The sequence below is a fragment of the Tripterygium wilfordii genome, chromosome 7, assembly GCF_013401445.1.
Source record: "Tripterygium wilfordii isolate XIE 37 chromosome 7, ASM1340144v1, whole genome shotgun sequence".
NCBI lineage: Eukaryota > Viridiplantae > Streptophyta > Magnoliopsida > Celastrales > Celastraceae > Tripterygium > Tripterygium wilfordii.
Genome location: NC_052238.1, coordinates 2,455,296 through 2,474,020, shown reverse-complemented (window position 1 = coordinate 2,474,020; position 18,725 = coordinate 2,455,296). Strand labels below are relative to the sequence as shown.

Below are 18,725 nucleotides of genomic sequence, written 5' to 3'. Positions count from 1 at the left end.
TTTAAATTAATTCATAGAGGTATTGAGTTCTTGCCTCCCCATCCTCTTCCCCCTAATAAAAAACAAGAAATAACTGTTATATAATATTTCTCTTGATTTTATTATTTTCCCTCGTCTTTCGAATGTATATTTTTTTATATATTGTATTTTCTAAAAGAAGTAACTGTTATACAATATTTCTCTTGATTTTATTATTTTTCCCTCGTCCTTCGAATATATATTTTATTTTCTAAAAGTTTTTAATTCCAAAATTATTTATTTCCCTGAATTTATTTACAAACAAACACAGCCTTCCTTAAGCAGACTTCCTTTACGCTCGTCTCTCAACTCCTTTCCTTTCCTGCTACCCTCAACTTTTCTTTCCTTTAATCTGCAGTTTCTCGACGAAATTAGGATTAGGGTTTCTTATGAACCACGTAATGATTAATCAATCTGAGTTCCAGTTCTAGGTTTTCTAATATTATTGTTATCTAGATAACGCGATTTCCTCATGCGATCTCTTTGTTGACCAAAACATACGACGACCTAGCAGAGATGTACAGCAATTTCAAGGAACAGGCGATCGAGTACGTGAAGCAGGCGGTTCGAGAAGACAATGATGGGAATTATAGCAAGGCCTTCCCTCTCTACATGAACGCCCTCGAATACTTTAAGACACATCTCAAGTACGAGAAGAACCCTAAGATCAAGGAGGCTATCACCCAGAAATTTACCGAGTATCTTCGTCGGGCTGAGGAGATCCGCGTCGTACTCGACGATGGTGGCCCGGGTCCTGCATCTAATGGAGACGCAGCTGTAGCTACCCGGCCCAAGACTAAACCCAAGAATGGCGATGGAGGAGACGGGGAGGACCCCGAGCAAACCAAGCTGAGGGCAGGGCTGAACTCAGCGATTATCAGGGAGAAGCCCGACGTTAAGTGGAATGACGTAGCTGGACTTGAGAGCGCTAAACAGGCCTTGCAGGAGGCCGTGATCTTGCCTGTCAAGTTTCCACAATTCTTCACGGGTGAGTTTTCATGGATTTCATGTGTGTGAACTTTTCCTAGGTGTCTTAGGTTTATGGCTTGGGTAGTTGAAAATTTTGTTGTGGTAGACAAGACGAGACTTGGTTGCGTTAGATTGTATTTTTCACAATTTTTAATGAGGAGTGATGTTAATATCTTGCGTTCAACATACTGGTTCTTTGGGTCTGTCGCAGAGAGGTGATGGTTGAAAGTGCAATTTTTGAGTGGTTGAAGCATATGATATGGTACAATGTTATACTGGAAATTAACTTCAACTAACTATGTCTAATCTTTATTGTTGTTAAAAGAGAAGCTGAAAATCCATCACTGCAAGTAAAGGTTTTGGTTTTGAGTTTCTAATTTATTGCATTGCCAAGGGGTTGTGTGATATATCAATGGTAATTTAGACATGCGTTCATTTTTGAGAGGCTATAATCCTGGGCTGGATTTAGATTTTAGCAGGGTTTAAATTGGACTTTGACCCTGAAGACTATCATGCCCTTAACCTCTCTGTGACATACTATTTACTTGGAAAGAAAGCTAATACGCGCATAAGGAGATTCACAGTTCATTTAATGATTTTTTTTTTGGCTTTATTTATTGGTGTATTTACTTACAGATTTTTCTAAGGTGGAGCAACACTCGACCGACTTCCATAACCACACTGTTTATATTACTGAATTAAACTTTTCTGTTTATGTTAAATTCATCATATAACATGCAAGCTTGATTTGTTATATTTGTGGCTTTCTTTTAGGGAAGAGACAGCCATGGAGGGCTTTTCTGTTGTATGGACCTCCTGGAACTGGGAAGTCATATTTAGCCAAGGCTGTTGCAACCGAAGCGGATTCTACTTTCTTTAGGTGGGTATTCATCATTGTGCCACCTTGTCATTTTATGCCTCAACAAAACTAAAATCCTGATTTTCTCCTGGCTAGTAAGCTTTCATACATCTTTGGTGAGAGATTCTATACATCCTAGCATCCAATTTTAAAGTTTTTTCCAACTTTCCCAGTATTTCTTCTTCGGATTTGGTTTCAAAATGGATGGGGGAGAGTGAGAAGCTAGTTTCTAACCTTTTTGAGATGGCCCGTGAAAGTGCTCCTTCAATCATATTCGTTGATGAAATAGATTCCTTGTGTGGCCAACGCGGAGAAGGCAATGAAAGTGAAGCATCTAGACGCATTAAAACAGAACTTCTTGTGCAGATGCAGGTATTTGTTCACTTAATATTGGCAAGCCTGAGGGGACTTTTTATCTTGACTATGATTCTGAAAATTGCCGATATTCTCGCAAATTTATATATGGGCTTAATTAAGTCTTAAATCTATAAATTATTTTCTGTTGCTTCTAAGTCTGTACTCTTGTACTTGTTTATATTTTGCATCCTCAGATTAGATATTGTGTTCAAGAACATTTGTAGGGACCTTATAATTTTTGGAGCTCTTGGTCCAATCTTAGCGTACTCAAGACTTGAACCATAGTAGGGTCCCAGGCATAGTAAGCCGAAATGGGTTCCAACTTCCAAATCAATGCATAGTTTAGAAAATGTTTTCTTAGCATTATGGTTTTTGTTGTCAAAGTTATTGTTACCATTCTTGGCATTTTGCTCATGTTATATCTTTATTGGCTATGTTCTTTTTACGTTTGAAGGTGTAGGAGAAAATGACACATCATCTTATGTTTCAGGGTGTAGGGCACAATGATCAGAAAGTTCTTGTTCTTGCTGCAACGAATACTCCATATGCTCTTGATCAGGTGATGGGCAATACAATCAATGATTTTGTGATTTGACTTCACTGTAATTCTATGTACTATTGCTGATCAATAGTGACTTCAGGCTATCCGGCGACGTTTCGACAAGCGTATTTATATACCTCTCCCAGATTTGAAGGCTCGGCAGCATATGTTCAAGGTACTCAAAGTCACTCCTTTGATTTTTTTTATGAAAGAAAACCAAATTGTAAATATAGATATTTCTATATAGTTGACATGGGTTTTTGCTGTTCTTATTGAGTGTTCGCAAATTTGTATAGGTGCATCTAGGAGACACTCCTCACAACTTGATTGAAAGCGATTTTGAAAACTTAGCTTGTCGAACAGAGGGCTTTTCGGGTTCTGATATTTCTGTTTGCGTAAGTACGAGGCCCTAGTGATACTTCTTTTACTTCGTCTTTTCTCTGGTTAGTTAGTGGTGAGATGAAGTGTCCATGGCCTACCATGGCTTTAGCTTTGATTTTCTCTTTTACAGGTGAAGGATGTTCTCTTTGAACCAGTCCGTAAAACTCAAGATGCCATGTTTTTCTTTAAGACTCCTAATGATATGTGGATGCCTTGCGGGCCAAAGCGAGAAGGGGCTGTTCAAATCTCCATGCAGGAGCTTGCAGCAAAAGGACTTGCATCGAAGGTAGGGCTGACTGCTAGGATATGTGTGAAGTCACTGTTAGTTGTCTTGCTTTTAAGGGGGGGTTGTATACCTGTGCCAGGAATGAGTTTACGATTACACAATGCTGGATTGCTAGGATATGAGTGAAGTCACTGTTAGTTGTCTTGCCTTTAGGGGTTTTATACCTGTGCTAGCAATCAGTTTACGATTACACAATGCTGAAAATGTAATCAGCTTATGACGGAGACATTGTGATGAGTTTACGATTACTTTCGTCATGTTTTGCAGAAGAAGAATAGTTGAGTACAGTATGCTCTGTGTTTTTTTTTTGGTTTCATTAGATATTCTCGTCTTTATGGCATTTAAAATCATCCTTTTAATGTTAGTGCAGATCCTTCCACCGCCAATTTCATTTACAGACTTTGACAAGGTTCTTGCGAGGCAGAGACCAACAGTGAGCAAAACCGACCTGGAGGTCCATGAGAGATTCACAAAGGAATTTGGAGAGGAAGGTTGAACATTTTGTTTGATGATAAGGCGACCGTCTATACTTGTTGTGAGTGCAACAACCATGAGTTGTATTTTATTGGCCCCAGCTGGATTCAATGAATTGCATCCTTTTTATTCAACTTGTTCAAATGGGGAAGGTGACTTGACTTCTCCTTTTCTGTATTCAGAAGGAATTTCTATTCCCAACACTCATTGTATTGCTTGTTTGAAATTGTGTAAAGAAGAATTTAAATGTCCTGATGCATACATGGTACTCAGTTGCTTATATTGTCTGGGGTTCTTGCTTGACTAATCATGGTTTTCAAGTGTCTCAGGAACATTGTGGTGCTTCTGGATGTGTATGATCTCCCCCCTGGTTGGGGAAGCTGATTTTGGATGTGGAACGGGTAGTATACTGAGTCTGCGACTCTGAATTGCAATTTTGCAACTGGACTTGGCCGTTAAAACACCTTTTGTACAATGAAGTATTTGCCTTGTTTTGGGATCACCCAAAGACTGATGGATCAGGACTTCAATGTCAAAAACTCCTAATTTGTTATCACACTCGGGGTTGATGGTCATTTTAACCATTATAATTAATAGATACCATATCACACATTCTGTTGGTTATCCTATCAAAGCAACTTTCAGAAATCTGAGCAATACATCAACAAATATAACACAACGAAGCACCCAAATAGGTATATAGAACTGCCACATTTGAATAAGCATAATCTTTTGTGGAATATTACCAAGTTCCAATATAAGGTGATTTTCAATCTTGCAGCTCTATGTTTACATGGGGGAGGACTCTCATCCAAATTCAGAATCTGTGATAAAACCAAACCATGAGTTGCTAGCATCAATCACTGGAAGGGAAGATAATACTTTAGTTTGGAATGACGACTTCAAAATGGAAATCAATTCTCTTAGCATTAATAGCTAGTTAAGATACTACTAAAACTTCTATTCGTTTTTTGTTGCAAGGAGGCACAACAGACCGGCAGTTCACCATTACAGTAAGAGCTTTAGAGGCTTCTCAGCCAGGCTTACACCAGACCAAGCTCAGCAACTTGCAGGTATGACTTTCCTAGCTAACTTTTGATACTAAGTGAAATATACTGATAGTTAAAAACCTATGGAACAATGCTTATATGTAAATCAAGAGAGATTATCAGAAAAAGTTAAAAAAAAAAATAAAAATCACCAGCTGCCCCGATTTTTCAAAGTTCAGACAAGGATCTTATCATCAGCCTTAGATAAGTTAGTGAAGAAACCAACTCTAACTTACATTTTCCTTTCTCTTTTTAATTATATCCATCCCGCAGAAAGTGATCCAGTGCTTTCAGTGTTCGAGAGTAAGATGAACAGGATCCAGACCACACACATTCATGAGAGTTTAGAGGGATAAACTCTTCTCATCAATACAAAAACTTGCCAATGGGCTCATCATCCATCGCTATTGCTGGTGTCATTGAATCTTGTAATGGATCATGAAACTCATTTTTTTTTTCCAGTAATCCTACCCATATAGCATAATCTCATTCTACAATCAAATATGTCATCAATAGAATATGTTGCTACAAGAATCTCCCCCAATCAATTCAATCTTCCACTTTTTTGCTATGCCTTTCTCATGAAAACTGCCATACTCAAGAACATAATCATTGCGTCATTCTCAGCATCTGTTTCCACATTATAAATAGAATAGCCTTGACATAATGTGGATTTTTTTGCCTTAAGATGGTCTTGTTGACCACCAGGATACAATGAACTTTCATCTGATACCTGTCACTAACCATAAGGTTACCAGTAGTCTCCACAAGAGCATAACCCTTCCTTAAAGTGATGGAATCGATTTGAATCCCTGACAACAATATACCTCCCTTCAATCATCGATATTAGCTTGATAACACTATGACAGTCTCCACAGACCCTGAGATTCTTAACAATCTGAAGTGGAGTCCCTGGAGGTGTAGCAATCAATCCAAAAGCAATTGCCAGTCTCTCGCTGTGATGAGAAAGAATAGTCTCCTTGTGTTCCTCTTCAACGTCCTGAAGGACATAGTTTGTATCAGGTTGATGACCTGCATCTTTCAATCTGCTAGTTAACTCTTCAAGTTTTGAATAAATTTGATCTGATTGAGGATGCGAGAAATCACCCGCCAAAAAGGAGTGGGTCTTGTTTTTAACATCAATCCAGCTGTACCCAGCTACTTTTTTCACTTTTCTCAGTTCCATCAATTTCCTCACTTTGGCCCTCCCTTGCCAATCTCCTGTTGCAGCGTAAAGATTGGATAGAAGAACATATGCAGCTGAGTCTTGCGGCTGATATGATAGCAGTTTTTCTGCTGCAAGTTTACCCAGCTCTAAATTGCGATGAACACGGCAGGCAGCCAAAAGACTTAGCCACACAGTTGGACCAGCAGGAAATGGCATCCCATTTATGACGTCCATGGCCTTTTCAAGCATTCCAGCCCTGCTATATAGATCAACCATGCAAGAATAAATCTCCATTGTTGGCTCAATCTGCTGATCCTTCACCATCATGTTGAAGTACATTTGCCCTTCATCCACTAGTCCAGCGTGAGTGCAGGCAGATATGACGCCAATGAAAGTTACAGCATCCATTTCTAAGTTCTGTCTTTGCATGTCCTTGAATACCTTAAGGGCCATCTTCCCTTGACCGTGTTGTGCATAACCAAAAATCATTGAATTCCAGGAAACTAGGTCTCTGTCCCCTTGCCTCTGAAAAACTTCATTGGCACTCTCGATATTCCCCCTCTTTGCGTACATGGTGACAAGAGCACTACTGACACATAAAGCATTATTTAGACGTAATTTTATAGAGCATGCATGAAACAGTTTTCCTTGTTCTACAGTTGCTGTTAGTGCAGAAGAGGCATTTATGACACTAGAGAATGTAAACTCATTAGGTTTGACCTTTTCCCTCATTAACTGGATGAACATCTTAACAGCACTCTCGATGTCTCCTATTTGAGCAAATCCAGAAACCATTGCCGACCATGCAACAATGTCCTTCTCACCAATATGTTCAAAAACTTTCGCAGCTTCATCAATGTTCCCTAATTTGACATAAGCATCTAAAAGAGCAGTTCCAACTGTGGGAGACTTCTCGTAATTACTTTTGATGACCTGCACATGTATTTGGAATGGAGAAATGGTGGGTTGAGCTGCAAGGATGGTAGAATAAGTAAAATCATTAGGCTGGATTCCTTCTCTGCTCATTTGACAAAACAAAAGAGCTGCTTTTTCAGCGCCACCATTCCGCAAGTATCCACTTATCATGGCAGTCCATGACACCACATTTCGAATTTCATACATCATGGAAAACAGTTTAAAAGCATCATCTATTTCACTGCACTTAGAGTAGGCTACCATGAGTGCCGTTCTAATATTGCGATCAAATTCAAAACCAATCTGTAACACCTGACAATGAAGTTGCCTTGCAAAGCCCATTTCTTTAATGTTAGCGCATATTTTAATAACAGGGGCAAAAGTCATCAGTGTAAGCTTTATGCCAGCAAGTCTCATGCAGTAAAACATATCCAAAGCTTCCAAATCAAGCCCATTCATTGCATAACCAGTAATGACACCATTCCATGTAACAGCATCTCTATCCAACATTCCATCAAAAACAGCTCTAGCATCTCTAACCATTCCCGACTTCAAATACATATTAATTAAAGAATTGCAAACGAACCTAGTTGCATCAAACCCGTTCTTTACTACCATGGCATGAACTCGAACACCCCTTTCAACCATCCCTTTGTCTGCTAAAGCTCCAAGAATGGCGGCAAATGTGAAGGGATTAGGCTTAATACCCTCCATTTGCATTATATCGAACAATTCTAATACCATGCCACTCATTCCATTCTGTACATAACCTGCAAGTAATGAAGTCCATGTCACAACATTCCTCTCCCCCATTTCATCAAAAAATCTCCTCCCATCCTCAACACTCTCCTTCTTCATATACATGTTAACAAGAGCAGTGCCAACACTAACATCCTTAATAAGGCCACATTTTATACAATAGCAATGCACTTGTCTACCAACAGTGCACTTATCAAACAAGTAGCCACAGACCTTCAAAATACAAGAAATGGTCGACTGTTCAACTGCCAAACCCAATTGTCGAATGGTCAAAAAGAGGTTAATAGCTTCGTTATTGCGGGAATCACGAGAGAGGTCAAAAAGCAATTGATTATATTGGGAGATGTTTTCTTGAGAACTTCTGTCGAACAGGTCATGTGCAGACTGAGTGGCGATTCGGAAAACTCCAGTGCATTGAGAGAGAGGTGAACAAGTGCGGTATGGAAGACAAACCAATGGGCTTTTGAGTATATGCGGTGGTTGGGATTTTTTTATAGCTCTGAAAGAGAGGTATAGAGTCATGCTCTGGTTTCAGTGTGTGACAACGTGCAAAAAGTATAAACTTCTCAAGAGAGTTTCTTTCAATCCCAGAAAGAATAATCACGGAAAGACAGAAGAAGCTGTTGTGAGAATGATGAGAGAACTGCTGCGTGATGCATAAGTGTTGGCGTTTTTGGTCAGAAAACCACTGACAGCTTGAAGACAATTTGAGTTGGTTTGAGTTTAACGTAAAAGGTGGGTTTGGCAAATTTTATTTTTTTATTCAAAACATATTGCATTTGCATTTCAGACGTATTCACAGAGAAATTTTTGGATGCAATTAAAAAATTGATGCTCGGGTTTCTATTGGCTTTGGTTTGGGGAAGGATTGGAAAATATGGCCAAGTTAGGTTCCACTTTTAAAACAGAACATGATTCTGCAAGCAAACTCATTCAACAAAAGGGCAAAAACCCATTCATAATTTACAATTCTGGAGATTCCAAAACGGCTTATTCGGTCTCTGTGTCCCTTTCAAATCCAACCCTATTTCCTTTTTCTACTTATATGTGTCTATATTTAAGAAGGAAAAAAACACTATTTTTCTTTTTACTTTCGATTTCCCTTATGTCTGCAGTCATATCCAGGGAGGTTTTGACCGTTAAAGAAGGGAAGTTATTCCCTCAATTTCTCTCCAACTCCAACTAGGGTTTTTTGCTCATTCTTCAATTAGGCCCCGTCGCGTGCTCTAAACCCAGAATTGTCAGATACTTTCTTCAATTGGGTTTGGGTTTTCGGTAGAAAGCTGTAGAAGCGTTATTTTCGATCATCTTTTTGCCAGTTCACCCTTCGATTCCTTTTACTTGCTCAAAAGACTCTAAATTGCGTATCCTGTGAGTTTGTAGAGGAATCTACTTCAAAAGCGTGTTTTTTGGTGGGTTTTAGTTCTTCGTTGTTTGTTGGTTCTTACTGTTACGTGTATATAAAGGGATTTTAGATCAAATTTGAAGAGCCTTTTGGGGATGTCTCAAGAAAACTAGTGGGTTTCCTTTCTCTTTTTTGTTTATTTAAAATCGTTTAGTTCTCATTGATCGATCGAGGGGCTTTTTTGTGCAGAAAGCTATCAAATTTAACTGCTTTTTAGTGGGTTTTAAAGAAACATAGTGAAGTGAAGGGACTGGTGTTGGGCTGGAGAAGCAAGTGAAGCAAATATGATTGCAGAGAAACCCAGTTGGATTCGGCATGAAGGAATGCAGATTTTCTCCATCGACATTCAGCCTGGTGGGGTTAGGTTTGCTACTGGCGGAGGTGACCATAAGGTACTACCTTTTAACTCCATTGTGCAGGAACACATAATTGGCTTTTTTTTTTCTTTTATACCTATGCTTTATTTCGCTGTGGGGAGGAATGGTACTCAGAGCTGCTCTAGTATCGGGCATTAGATGTGCTTTTGATAGGTTTCTTTGCAGTTAAACTCAGAAGCATATCCGCGTCATAAATTTATTTGATTAAGTTAAAGAGCTAATTTCCTTTCAAAACTGTATCCTCCTCCTCTGGTCAGACCATAATGGAACTCAAACGTGAACCCTTAGAGGTTTTTACCCTTTGAGGGAATTTCATTTGTTGATGATTTAAGACTTGAAGGTCGTTTCATACAGTTGTCATGTGTAGCCTCATGCATCTATACGCCAGCTTATTGGCATAAATTTTGATTGATCTTGTAAACCTTTTAATCTCGTTAGAACAACTTTATGTATTGTCTTATGTTTTGAAATTCAGCAATTATATTTGATGCTGTTCATCAATTATCTAGTCTGTGGCATCTTTCTTGAGGCAGCTGATATGTGATTTGGACCAGATGATGAATGACTTAAATACTTGGTGATATTTGGGACCGTTGATGCCACAGAAAACTGTGGGTAGCTCTGACTAGAAGTTTTGCTATGTTGGCTGGGGAAGGAAAAAGGTTGTAGTAACAGCCCCTATAGTTTCAAGTTGCAACATGGGCGACCAACAGTATTTTTTTCCTTGGTTTTGATTTTTGAATGCTATTTTGTTTGTTGTTTTAATAGCTTTAGTAAAACTTTTATACTTAGTTATTGTTGTCGATCCTGGAGATTCGCTATCATATTCTAATGTCTTTGCTGAACAAAAAGGCCGCTTATAATATGTTCCAGCTGCTAAATTTTATGAGTAATTCAACTCACAAGCAAACATGTGACAGTTTCACGCATGCAGATTATATGGGGATATCCAGTATTCCATTTGTACGTAGACTGTATAAGTATGGCCTTATATTGTGGTCATTCAGTTATTTCTACAGAGTTTTGTTTAGAGGCGGATTAGGTTAACTTGGGGCTTATGGAGAGATTTTGAACCATGCCTTGCCTTCAAACTGGTTTTAAAGAAGGCACTTTAGTTTGCAACCCTATTTACGAGATGGGGAAGAATTCTAACAAAATCCAAATTCCAAAATGCCAAATACTGGCAATGTTGTGATGAATTAAATCAACAATAGCCTTCCTAAACTAGCCTAAAGATATTTCTAAAATAAAAGAGTACAGTTTATAATGATAGAACCTTGCACCGCACAATGATCTGAATGTGAGTGGACTCAAAACCAATGATGCTTTGCTATGGAGTGTTCAGAAAGAAACTTGTTGATTTTGGAGAGACGGAGAGTTGTTGAAGTAGAGTTTTAGAAAATAGGGAGAGAGAATAGAGAGATAAGGAGGCATTGAGTGGTTGAGAAAAATAGGAAGAGAAAAGAGAGACAAAGAGGCATGAGATGGTGGTATTAATGCAGTAGAGAGACAGAGAGAATTTTCTGTTTATAGGAAGAAAGATAGACTTCATCTTCTTGAGGCTATATGTATTACCTTCTTGTAACCTTGGTGCCTTATGAATAAAATTATTTTCCATTCAAAAGAGAAATGACAAATCCTATTGATTCAATGCACACACTAATTTGGAGCCTTTTGATTGGCATCATTGAATATAAAATAATCGGACCATTTCTCTTTTTCTCTCTTCACAAAGCACAATAAGTGTTTTTCCTTAATGGGGGCTTCCTTATGGCAAAACTACCCATTTCGGTATCAAGAGAACCTGATAGAAACATTCCTATAGGCATGTTTTGATCGAAGTTATTATTCTTCATAGAAATATATTTAATAAGAAATGTTCATTTAAATATTTTAACTAATTTGGCAGTATATGTGCAAGTTAATAGAGATATAGTTCGACTAGACGTCCTCCTCAACATGACACAACTGTTGGAGAACCATCCTATTCAAAAGCTCAAGATTTTAGGAAGAGGTCAAGGGTATTACTATGTCAAATGGCCCTACACACTCAAGCCTGATGGGTTCTACACCCAGCATTAGGCTGATACTGGATAGTGTATCTGATACCATAATGATGAATTTTCCACTCAAAAACTTATCTTGTTGTTGGCTCACTCACTGGCAGGCGAATATATTATACCTCCTTGATTTTATTGCAGGTTCGAATATGGAATATGAAATCTGTTGACAAGGGGCTAGAAAATGGTGATTCATCACAAAGGCTTCTTGCAACCCTTCGTGATCACTTTGGATCTGTCAACTGTGTTAGATGGGCTAAGCATGGTAGATATGTTGCATCCGGATCTGATGATCAGGCTATTTTAATTCATGAGAGGAAGCCTGGTTCAGGAACTACAGAGTTTGGCAGTGGAGAGGCCCCAGATATTGAAAATTGGAAAGTTTCAATGACTCTAAGAGGCCACACCGCAGATGTGGTAATGATTCCCCACCCAATAAAAAATTCTTTTTTGAATTTGCATTTCGAAGTTGCTTATTTTCTGAAGGTGATTCCATAAGTGTCTATCTGCATTTGCAAATTCTGGAAGGTGTGAGTTCTTCAAGATAAAAATATGAAAGATATAATTTTTTCGTTTTAAAGCCGGATTAATTTATATGTCAATTTTTATACTTTCATGGTTGATCTAACTGGACATCTGGTTTTCGATGCTTAAAGTAGGTGGATCTTAATTGGTCTCCAGATGATGCAATATTAGCTAGTGGGAGTTTGGATAATTCTGTACACATCTGGAATATGAGCAATGGCATCTGCACTGCAGTTCTGAGGGGTCACTCTAGCCTGGTTAAAGGAGTTACTTGGGATCCCATTGGGTCCTTTTTAGCGAGTCAATCTGACGATAAGACTGTCATTATATGGCGAACAAGTGACTGGAGTCTTGTTCACAGGACGGATGGACACTGGGCAAAATCAGTATGTGATTCTTCTTTTGTGAACTCATGGTTATTTGCATTTGGCTTCTCCTTTTTGATGGAATATTGTGCTTTTCAGCTTGGATCCACGTTTTTTAGGCGGCTTGGATGGTCCCCATGTGGCCATTTTATAACTACCACCCATGGCTTTCAGAAGCCAAGGCACTCTGCCCCTGTTCTGGAGAGAGGGGAATGGGCAGCCACTTTTGACTTCTTAGGGCATAACGCCCCAGTCATTGTGGTGAAGTTCAATCATTCAATGTTTAGAAGAAATTTTGCTATTGCTCCAGAAGTAAAAGTTGCTCCTGTTGGGTGGGCTAATGGGTCTTCCAAGCTTGGAGGGAAAGAATCACAGCCATACAATGTTATTGCTATTGGAAGTCAGGATCGCACGATAACTGTATGGACGACTGGAAGTCCGCGTCCTTTATTTGTGGCCAAGCATTTCTTTACTCAAAGTGTTGTGGACTTATCCTGGTATAAATTATCATTACTACATTAAAGGAAGTATGCAAGTTTGTTGGTATTAATTTCTATATTTGCTTGGAGTCTGGATAACGCCTCTTATCCTTATCTCCCGGCTTCTTAGTTTCCTAAGTTCATTTTCCTTTTCTGCAAAAACAGGAGTCCAGATGGGTATTCATTGTTTGCATGTTCTTTGGATGGGACGGTGGCTACTTTTCATTTTGAGCTGAAAGAACTTGGTCACAGGCTAAGTGATGCTGAACTTGATGAGCTAAAGAGAAGTCGTTATGGCGATATAAGAGGTCGACAGGCAAACTTAGCCGAGAGTCCTGCACAGTTATTGCTTGAAGCAGCTTCAGTTAAGCAAAGCACTAGCAAAAGAAAAGTTTCAGACGGTCAACATACCCAGATACAGGCAAAATCTTCTGTTGTTTTGGGTGTTACAACAAAAGCTTCTGATCCCAAAGTTGATAATGTGAAGAAGGATGTGGGAGGAGCTTCTGGCGATGGATTAAATAAATCAGCACCTTCTACCAGAATTTCTAGTCCTGTGAAGCAACGGGAATACCGGCGTCCTGATGGCAGAAAGAGGATCATTCCAGAAGCAGTAGGAGTGCCTGTTCGGCCAGAAAATATTGATGTTGGTGCTCAATCTGTAGCACTTAATAACCCTTGTGCAACCTCTGATCAGGGGAAGGAAGACAATAGAATGGTTCTTGGTGATGGCATGAGAGAAGGTTCTGTCAGGGGAATGGCTTCCAAGAGTTCTGATTGGAAGGAGCGTTCTGGGATCACTGCTAAAGCTACCATCACTGAGAGCCTTACAATTGAGAAGGTATCAGTTTCTGGCAGAGATGGAAGCATCAATGTAGAGCTGGCTGGAAGTGTAAAGGCTGCTGGTTCAACACTTTCAATAAGAGTATTTGATAAGAAAGAAGGGGTTGATACAATCCCGATTAGTTTGGAAGCTCGTCCTAGGGAGCATACTGTAAGTGACATTTTTGGCGTGGGAAATATGAGCATGATGAAAGAGACAGAGATTTCTTGTATCCGAGGGGATCAAACCCTTTGGTATGACAGGATATCAGGGAAAGTCACTGTGTTAGCTGGAAATGTAAATTTTTGGGCTGTTGGGTGCGATGATGGATGTTTGCAGGTTAGTTGACATTACTTAGCTATGCTGTCTTTCTCCTCCTTTTCTTTCATTGTTCCTTTTGTTTTGATTCAATGAGATACCTTATACCTTGCCAATTCACCTCATGTTCATTGCTGTGTTTCTGTTTGTATAGTTAAAGTATGGTCAATGACTTCCTCCTTTTCTTTTATTTTTCGAACCTCAAGGAATATTTGATTTCAATGAAGAATATGAAGTTTGTGGCTGCTGGAGAACAGTCAGTTTTGCTTTATTGAGCTCATTGTGCTGGGCAATTTAATTCATGGATCAAAAATGAGGTCTTCGTGATAAGGAAGGACTGTTTGGCAGTTGATGACAATGGTCATGGTTTTGGATTACTGGGTTGAGAGTTTAGAAAACATAAAAGGTTTCTGCATAGGTAGCTGACTGGGAAGAAATATGCACATAGGGTTGCCATGATGAAGAAAGTGGTGGAGTACGTGAGGGATTAGGATTCTCTTTAAGATTTTTGAGTATTATAACTAGTATTTGAACAATTGAACTATCTAAGAATCTGTTATGTATCTCTTCTTATGACAAAGCAGACTTCTACAATATTCCAACTCATGTTGGTTTTAATGGACTACGTCTTGCTTGCACCCCTTCCTCCGCCTTAAGCATTTCTTCTTCGAGACAAGCCAAGAATATTATTTTCTTAATGAGTTGAAAAGAACTTTCTTTTATACATTGCTATAATGCCCAAAATTGTGGTTGTATTTATACCTAGAATGCGTAAGTTGAATAGAAAAATTATTAATGTATTTCATTTTCATGTTTTATGTAGGTTTACACCAAGTGTGGGAGACGTGCCTTGCCAAGCATGATGTTGGGTTCTGCAGCTACCTTAATTGACTGTGATGAGTCATGGAAGTTATTAGTGGTTACAAGGAAGGGATCCCTCTATCTTTGGGATCTATTGAATGGGAAATGTCTTCTTCATGACTCGTTGGCACCTTTAATTACTCTAGACCCAAACTCGTCTAGCAAAGGTGCGGCTAACTTGTGCAATTTGAACTAGCATCTCAGTTATTGGACTATTGTTTTATTTTATTAGTCTCCAAGCCCATAAATTCTTTCTTGTTTTGAACTGTGTATTCGTATTGGAAAATTGAGTCTTTAAATTGGAAGTTGTGATTTCCATTATCTCTCAGGCACTATCAAAGTTATTGCTGCGAAGTTATCAAAATCTGGCGCTCCTCTTGTTGTTCTGGCCACACGCCATGCTTTCCTTTTTGATCTGAACCTCATGTGTTGGCTGAGGGTTGCAGATGACTGCTTCCCTGCAGCAAATTTTTCTAGCTCCTTGAATTTTGACTCCAGTCAAAGTGGTGAGCTGGCTGCACTGCAGGTTGATGTTAGGAAATATTTAGCCAGAAAGCCTGGTTGGAGCAGGTATGCTGTTCTCTAGTTTTATTTGCAAAAATGTTTTGGGGTCAGCTACTGGACTCCATTAAGTCGAATTAGTTGGAATTGACTACATGGATTCTCTCAGTAGTCACTCCTGTCTAACACCATGCTCTCTACTTTTTTCTTTGCAAAAATGTTTTGGGCTATGCTTTAGTTTTATAGCATCCATGATATATATATATATATATATATATTGTCTCCTTGAAATGGAGGCTGAAGCCATGAAGTTTTGTTGTATTTTTGTTCCTACTGTTTGACATGTGCTCATGTTTTGTTTAAGGGCGACTGATGATGGCGTGCAGACACATGCTCATTTGGAGGCTCAATTGGCTTCCGCTCTGGCTTTGGAGTCTCCTAATGAATATCGCCAGTGCCTTTTATCATATATACGCTTCCTTGTGAGGTATGTTTTTCTCCTCGTATTTGTGCATGTATAAATGATAGTAACATCGTTTTTTCTTTGGGTCTTGAGGACCAGACCATGATGGTCAGATATCTTTGGTTGTCAATACAACAATGTATAGAAATACTGCATAACCATCTCCCTCTGCAGGAGAGTGTTTGTTTTTCTCCCAATAGTACTTATAAACGGTACAATGGTTGCAGAGAAGCTGATGAGTCTCGTCTAAGAGAAGTATGTGAGAGTTTTCTTGGACCTCCAACTGGGATGGCTGAAGCCTCATCGTTAGATTCGAAAAATTTGGCTTGGGATCCTTGTTTGCTTGTAAGTCTTTTCTTTCTTTTTTCCCTTTTTTAAAATGCTTCAAAGGTTCCATATATTGCAGCCAATGTTTTTCTTTGCATCAAGAGTGTTTAGAATTGTAGTTGCTTTTCAGATCTCATTGTGAATGTTTTTGTCTGATTTCATTTGATTAATCAGGCGCCTTCCTCCTAGGCATATGCTTTTGGTTTTGCTTTTACTGTGTAGCAAATAAACTTGTGTAATTCACTAGGATGAATCTCTGCAGGGAATTAGAAAACACGAGCTTCTAAGAGAATATATTCTTCCAGCAATGGCATCAAATCGGAAAGTCCAGCGTTTGCTCAACGAGTTTATAGATATCCTGTCCGAATATGATGGTTCTGAAACTAATGTGGACCAAAAGAATCCTTCCCCACCGGCTCCATTGCAAGCAGTGACAGATCCAAGTGACACTGCACCTGCAGTGAATCAAGTAGATCACTCCCCACGGGCAGCAGAACCAAAGAAATCTGGATTACCTGTTGCTGATCAATTGAACTCTGCCCCAACAGCTACAGCCCACAAAGACTCTGCCACCTGCGCTCCTGATCTTACTAATTTTACTCCAACGTCCACTGATAATGATGTACTCATGGAGTCGTCAGTGAAATCGAAGGCTGATCTTGTCCCAGCAACTACAGATACTGGAGGACCCTGACTTGTACAGTTGCTCACCCTTAAGAGCTTGTTTGGGATACAAATACAATTGCGGTACCCAAGTACATGGAAGGTACATATTATAATTTTAAGGTTGATTTTGCCATGCTACCCCGTAAAGGCGTATGCTGGCTGTGACAAGGCTCACTTCACCTTTTCTTTGAAGCAGCATCTGGGGATGTAACAGAGAAGATTTTGAGTCAAGTATAGGATTTTTTAATTTCTTCATGATCATGGCCTTCTGTAATCAATTGGGTGGATAAATCATCTCATCTCTTGTACATCCTTGCGTAATGTTTGTTACTCTGTTTTATAATCAGAGTAGGAATATTTGGTGCTCTGTTTTATAATCAGGTATCTGCTGCTTATCCTCCGCTGCAGGCTGCAGCACCATATTGTGGCGGCCTGACCTGAACACACAGGGAACCATGGGCCGGTTTGGTAACTCACGGCAAGCTGGGTTGCATTTTTTAGAAAAATCTAGCCCGCATAATGGGCTGTTTTGTGCTCGATACGTGGGACGCTTGCTACGCGCCATGACTTGCGTCTTCAAAAGTCTGGCCCGAACAATGATGGGCCTTTTGGGCTAGATATGTCTAAATCTCGACTCTCTCTGGTAGGCCCGAATAATGGGCTGTCTGCCTATCTTGGACCGGATGCGTAGCTTGGGCCTTCTGCGGCTGGATTCGTACGCTGCATGACTTGCGTCTTCAAAAGTCTGGCCTGAACAATGGGTATGTTTTTGACGCTCTCTCTCAAACGATGGGCTGTATTGGGCTCGATGGGTCCAATAGCCTAACTAGCCCGATACTTCCCTTTCTTCTGAGAAATTGAAATTGGGCCAAATTCTAAGGCCCAGTTATGGTGGTTGGGCCGCTTTGGGATAACCTTTTGATGTCAGAGTGTTCCTTTTTAATTTATTATAACTCGCACGTGTCGTGAGAAACCGACTTCGATACGCTAATTACGAATTAGGCCTCTTTGGTAATCATACGCTACATTGCCAAAGCGGGCATGTTGCCACTAAAAAAAATCAAAAAATAAAGTATATGTTTGGTAATGTGTTTCAACCGTATTCAAGTGTACCGCATATCACAACACCACAGCTTTTTATAACACGCCAAACAGCTTTTGCGTTCCAACTCACCTCACATCACTACAACTTTTTACCTTACAACACCTCACAGCACCTCCCAAACACTTACAATATATGTTGAATTGTCATACGTAATCAAATTAGGTCTATTATTTTAATTTAGATTAATATACAATGTAAACATTAAGTGATTTTATATTAATATTATTAGGCATCTAATATAACCGTAATTTAGATATGTCAAACGCACCTCACAACACCGCACCACAGTTTTAAAAGTGATGCACCAAACAGCTTTTGCATTCCAACTCACCTCACCTCACAGCATCACAGTTTTATAACTCACAACAGTTGACAACACTCCCAAACATGACCAAAATGACTTAAATAGTATCTTTCTTTTTTTTAAATAGAGTTTTGACTTTTCAAACCTGTATGAAAAGTAAAAACAGAAGTGTTATACATCCCAATATTTATCATCTCAAAATTATTTCAGTAATGCGTGGCAATCAGGTGTGAACTGGTGACATCATAATAAGGGCTCGATTGAAAATCACACTCAGCCAATGACAATGGATGTCACAATTGTTGGGATGATAAATGATGGGCAAAAAATGAAAAATCTTGGTTCCAGTCCCATTCATTAATACGAAAAG

General features: G+C 39.2%; 3 protein-coding genes across 8 annotated transcripts; 2 read left to right on the top strand and 1 right to left on the bottom strand.

The window, feature by feature from the left end:
* Positions 1-279: 279 nt before the first annotated feature.
* On the top strand, positions 280-4,144 carry LOC120001517 (protein SUPPRESSOR OF K(+) TRANSPORT GROWTH DEFECT 1-like). Of its 2 annotated transcripts, none has more exons than XR_005468887.1 (8): positions 280-1,006; positions 1,762-1,867; positions 2,020-2,218; positions 2,694-2,762; positions 2,845-2,919; positions 3,022-3,139; positions 3,256-3,411; positions 3,782-4,144. XR_005468887.1 is itself a non-coding variant. In XM_038849891.1 (8 exons), the coding sequence occupies exons 1-8, from the start codon at positions 535-537 to the stop codon at positions 3,905-3,907; spliced, it is 1,302 nt and encodes a 433-aa protein (XP_038705819.1). In that variant the 5' UTR covers positions 283-534; the 3' UTR covers positions 3,908-4,144. The 2 variants fall into 2 exon arrangements, 1 of the variants encoding a protein (XP_038705819.1); XM_038849891.1 differs by having other exon boundaries at positions 283-1,006; positions 3,041-3,139.
* On the bottom strand, positions 3,954-9,066 carry LOC120001515 (pentatricopeptide repeat-containing protein At2g27610). Its single transcript, XM_038849889.1, has one exon. The coding sequence runs from the start codon at positions 8,296-8,298 to the stop codon at positions 5,686-5,688; it is 2,613 nt and encodes an 870-aa protein (XP_038705817.1). The 5' UTR covers positions 8,299-9,066; the 3' UTR covers positions 3,954-5,685.
* Positions 9,067-9,104: 38 nt separating this feature from the next.
* LOC120001514 (protein HIRA-like) lies at positions 9,105-17,326 on the top strand. 5 transcript variants are annotated; one of them, XM_038849883.1, is made up of 11 exons: positions 9,105-9,188; positions 9,371-9,573; positions 11,760-12,035; positions 12,278-12,529; positions 12,608-13,005; positions 13,153-14,149; positions 14,952-15,156; positions 15,319-15,559; positions 15,855-15,977; positions 16,181-16,298; positions 16,543-17,326. In XM_038849883.1, the coding sequence occupies exons 2-11, from the start codon at positions 9,466-9,468 to the stop codon at positions 16,972-16,974; spliced, it is 3,150 nt and encodes a 1,049-aa protein (XP_038705811.1). In that variant the 5' UTR covers positions 9,105-9,188; positions 9,371-9,465; the 3' UTR covers positions 16,975-17,326. The 5 variants fall into 5 exon arrangements, with proteins under 5 accessions (XP_038705811.1, XP_038705813.1, XP_038705814.1 ...); XM_038849885.1 differs by having other exon boundaries at positions 9,108-9,293; XM_038849886.1 differs by having other exon boundaries at positions 9,121-9,188; positions 9,375-9,573.
* Positions 17,327-18,725: the final 1,399 nt, after the last annotated feature.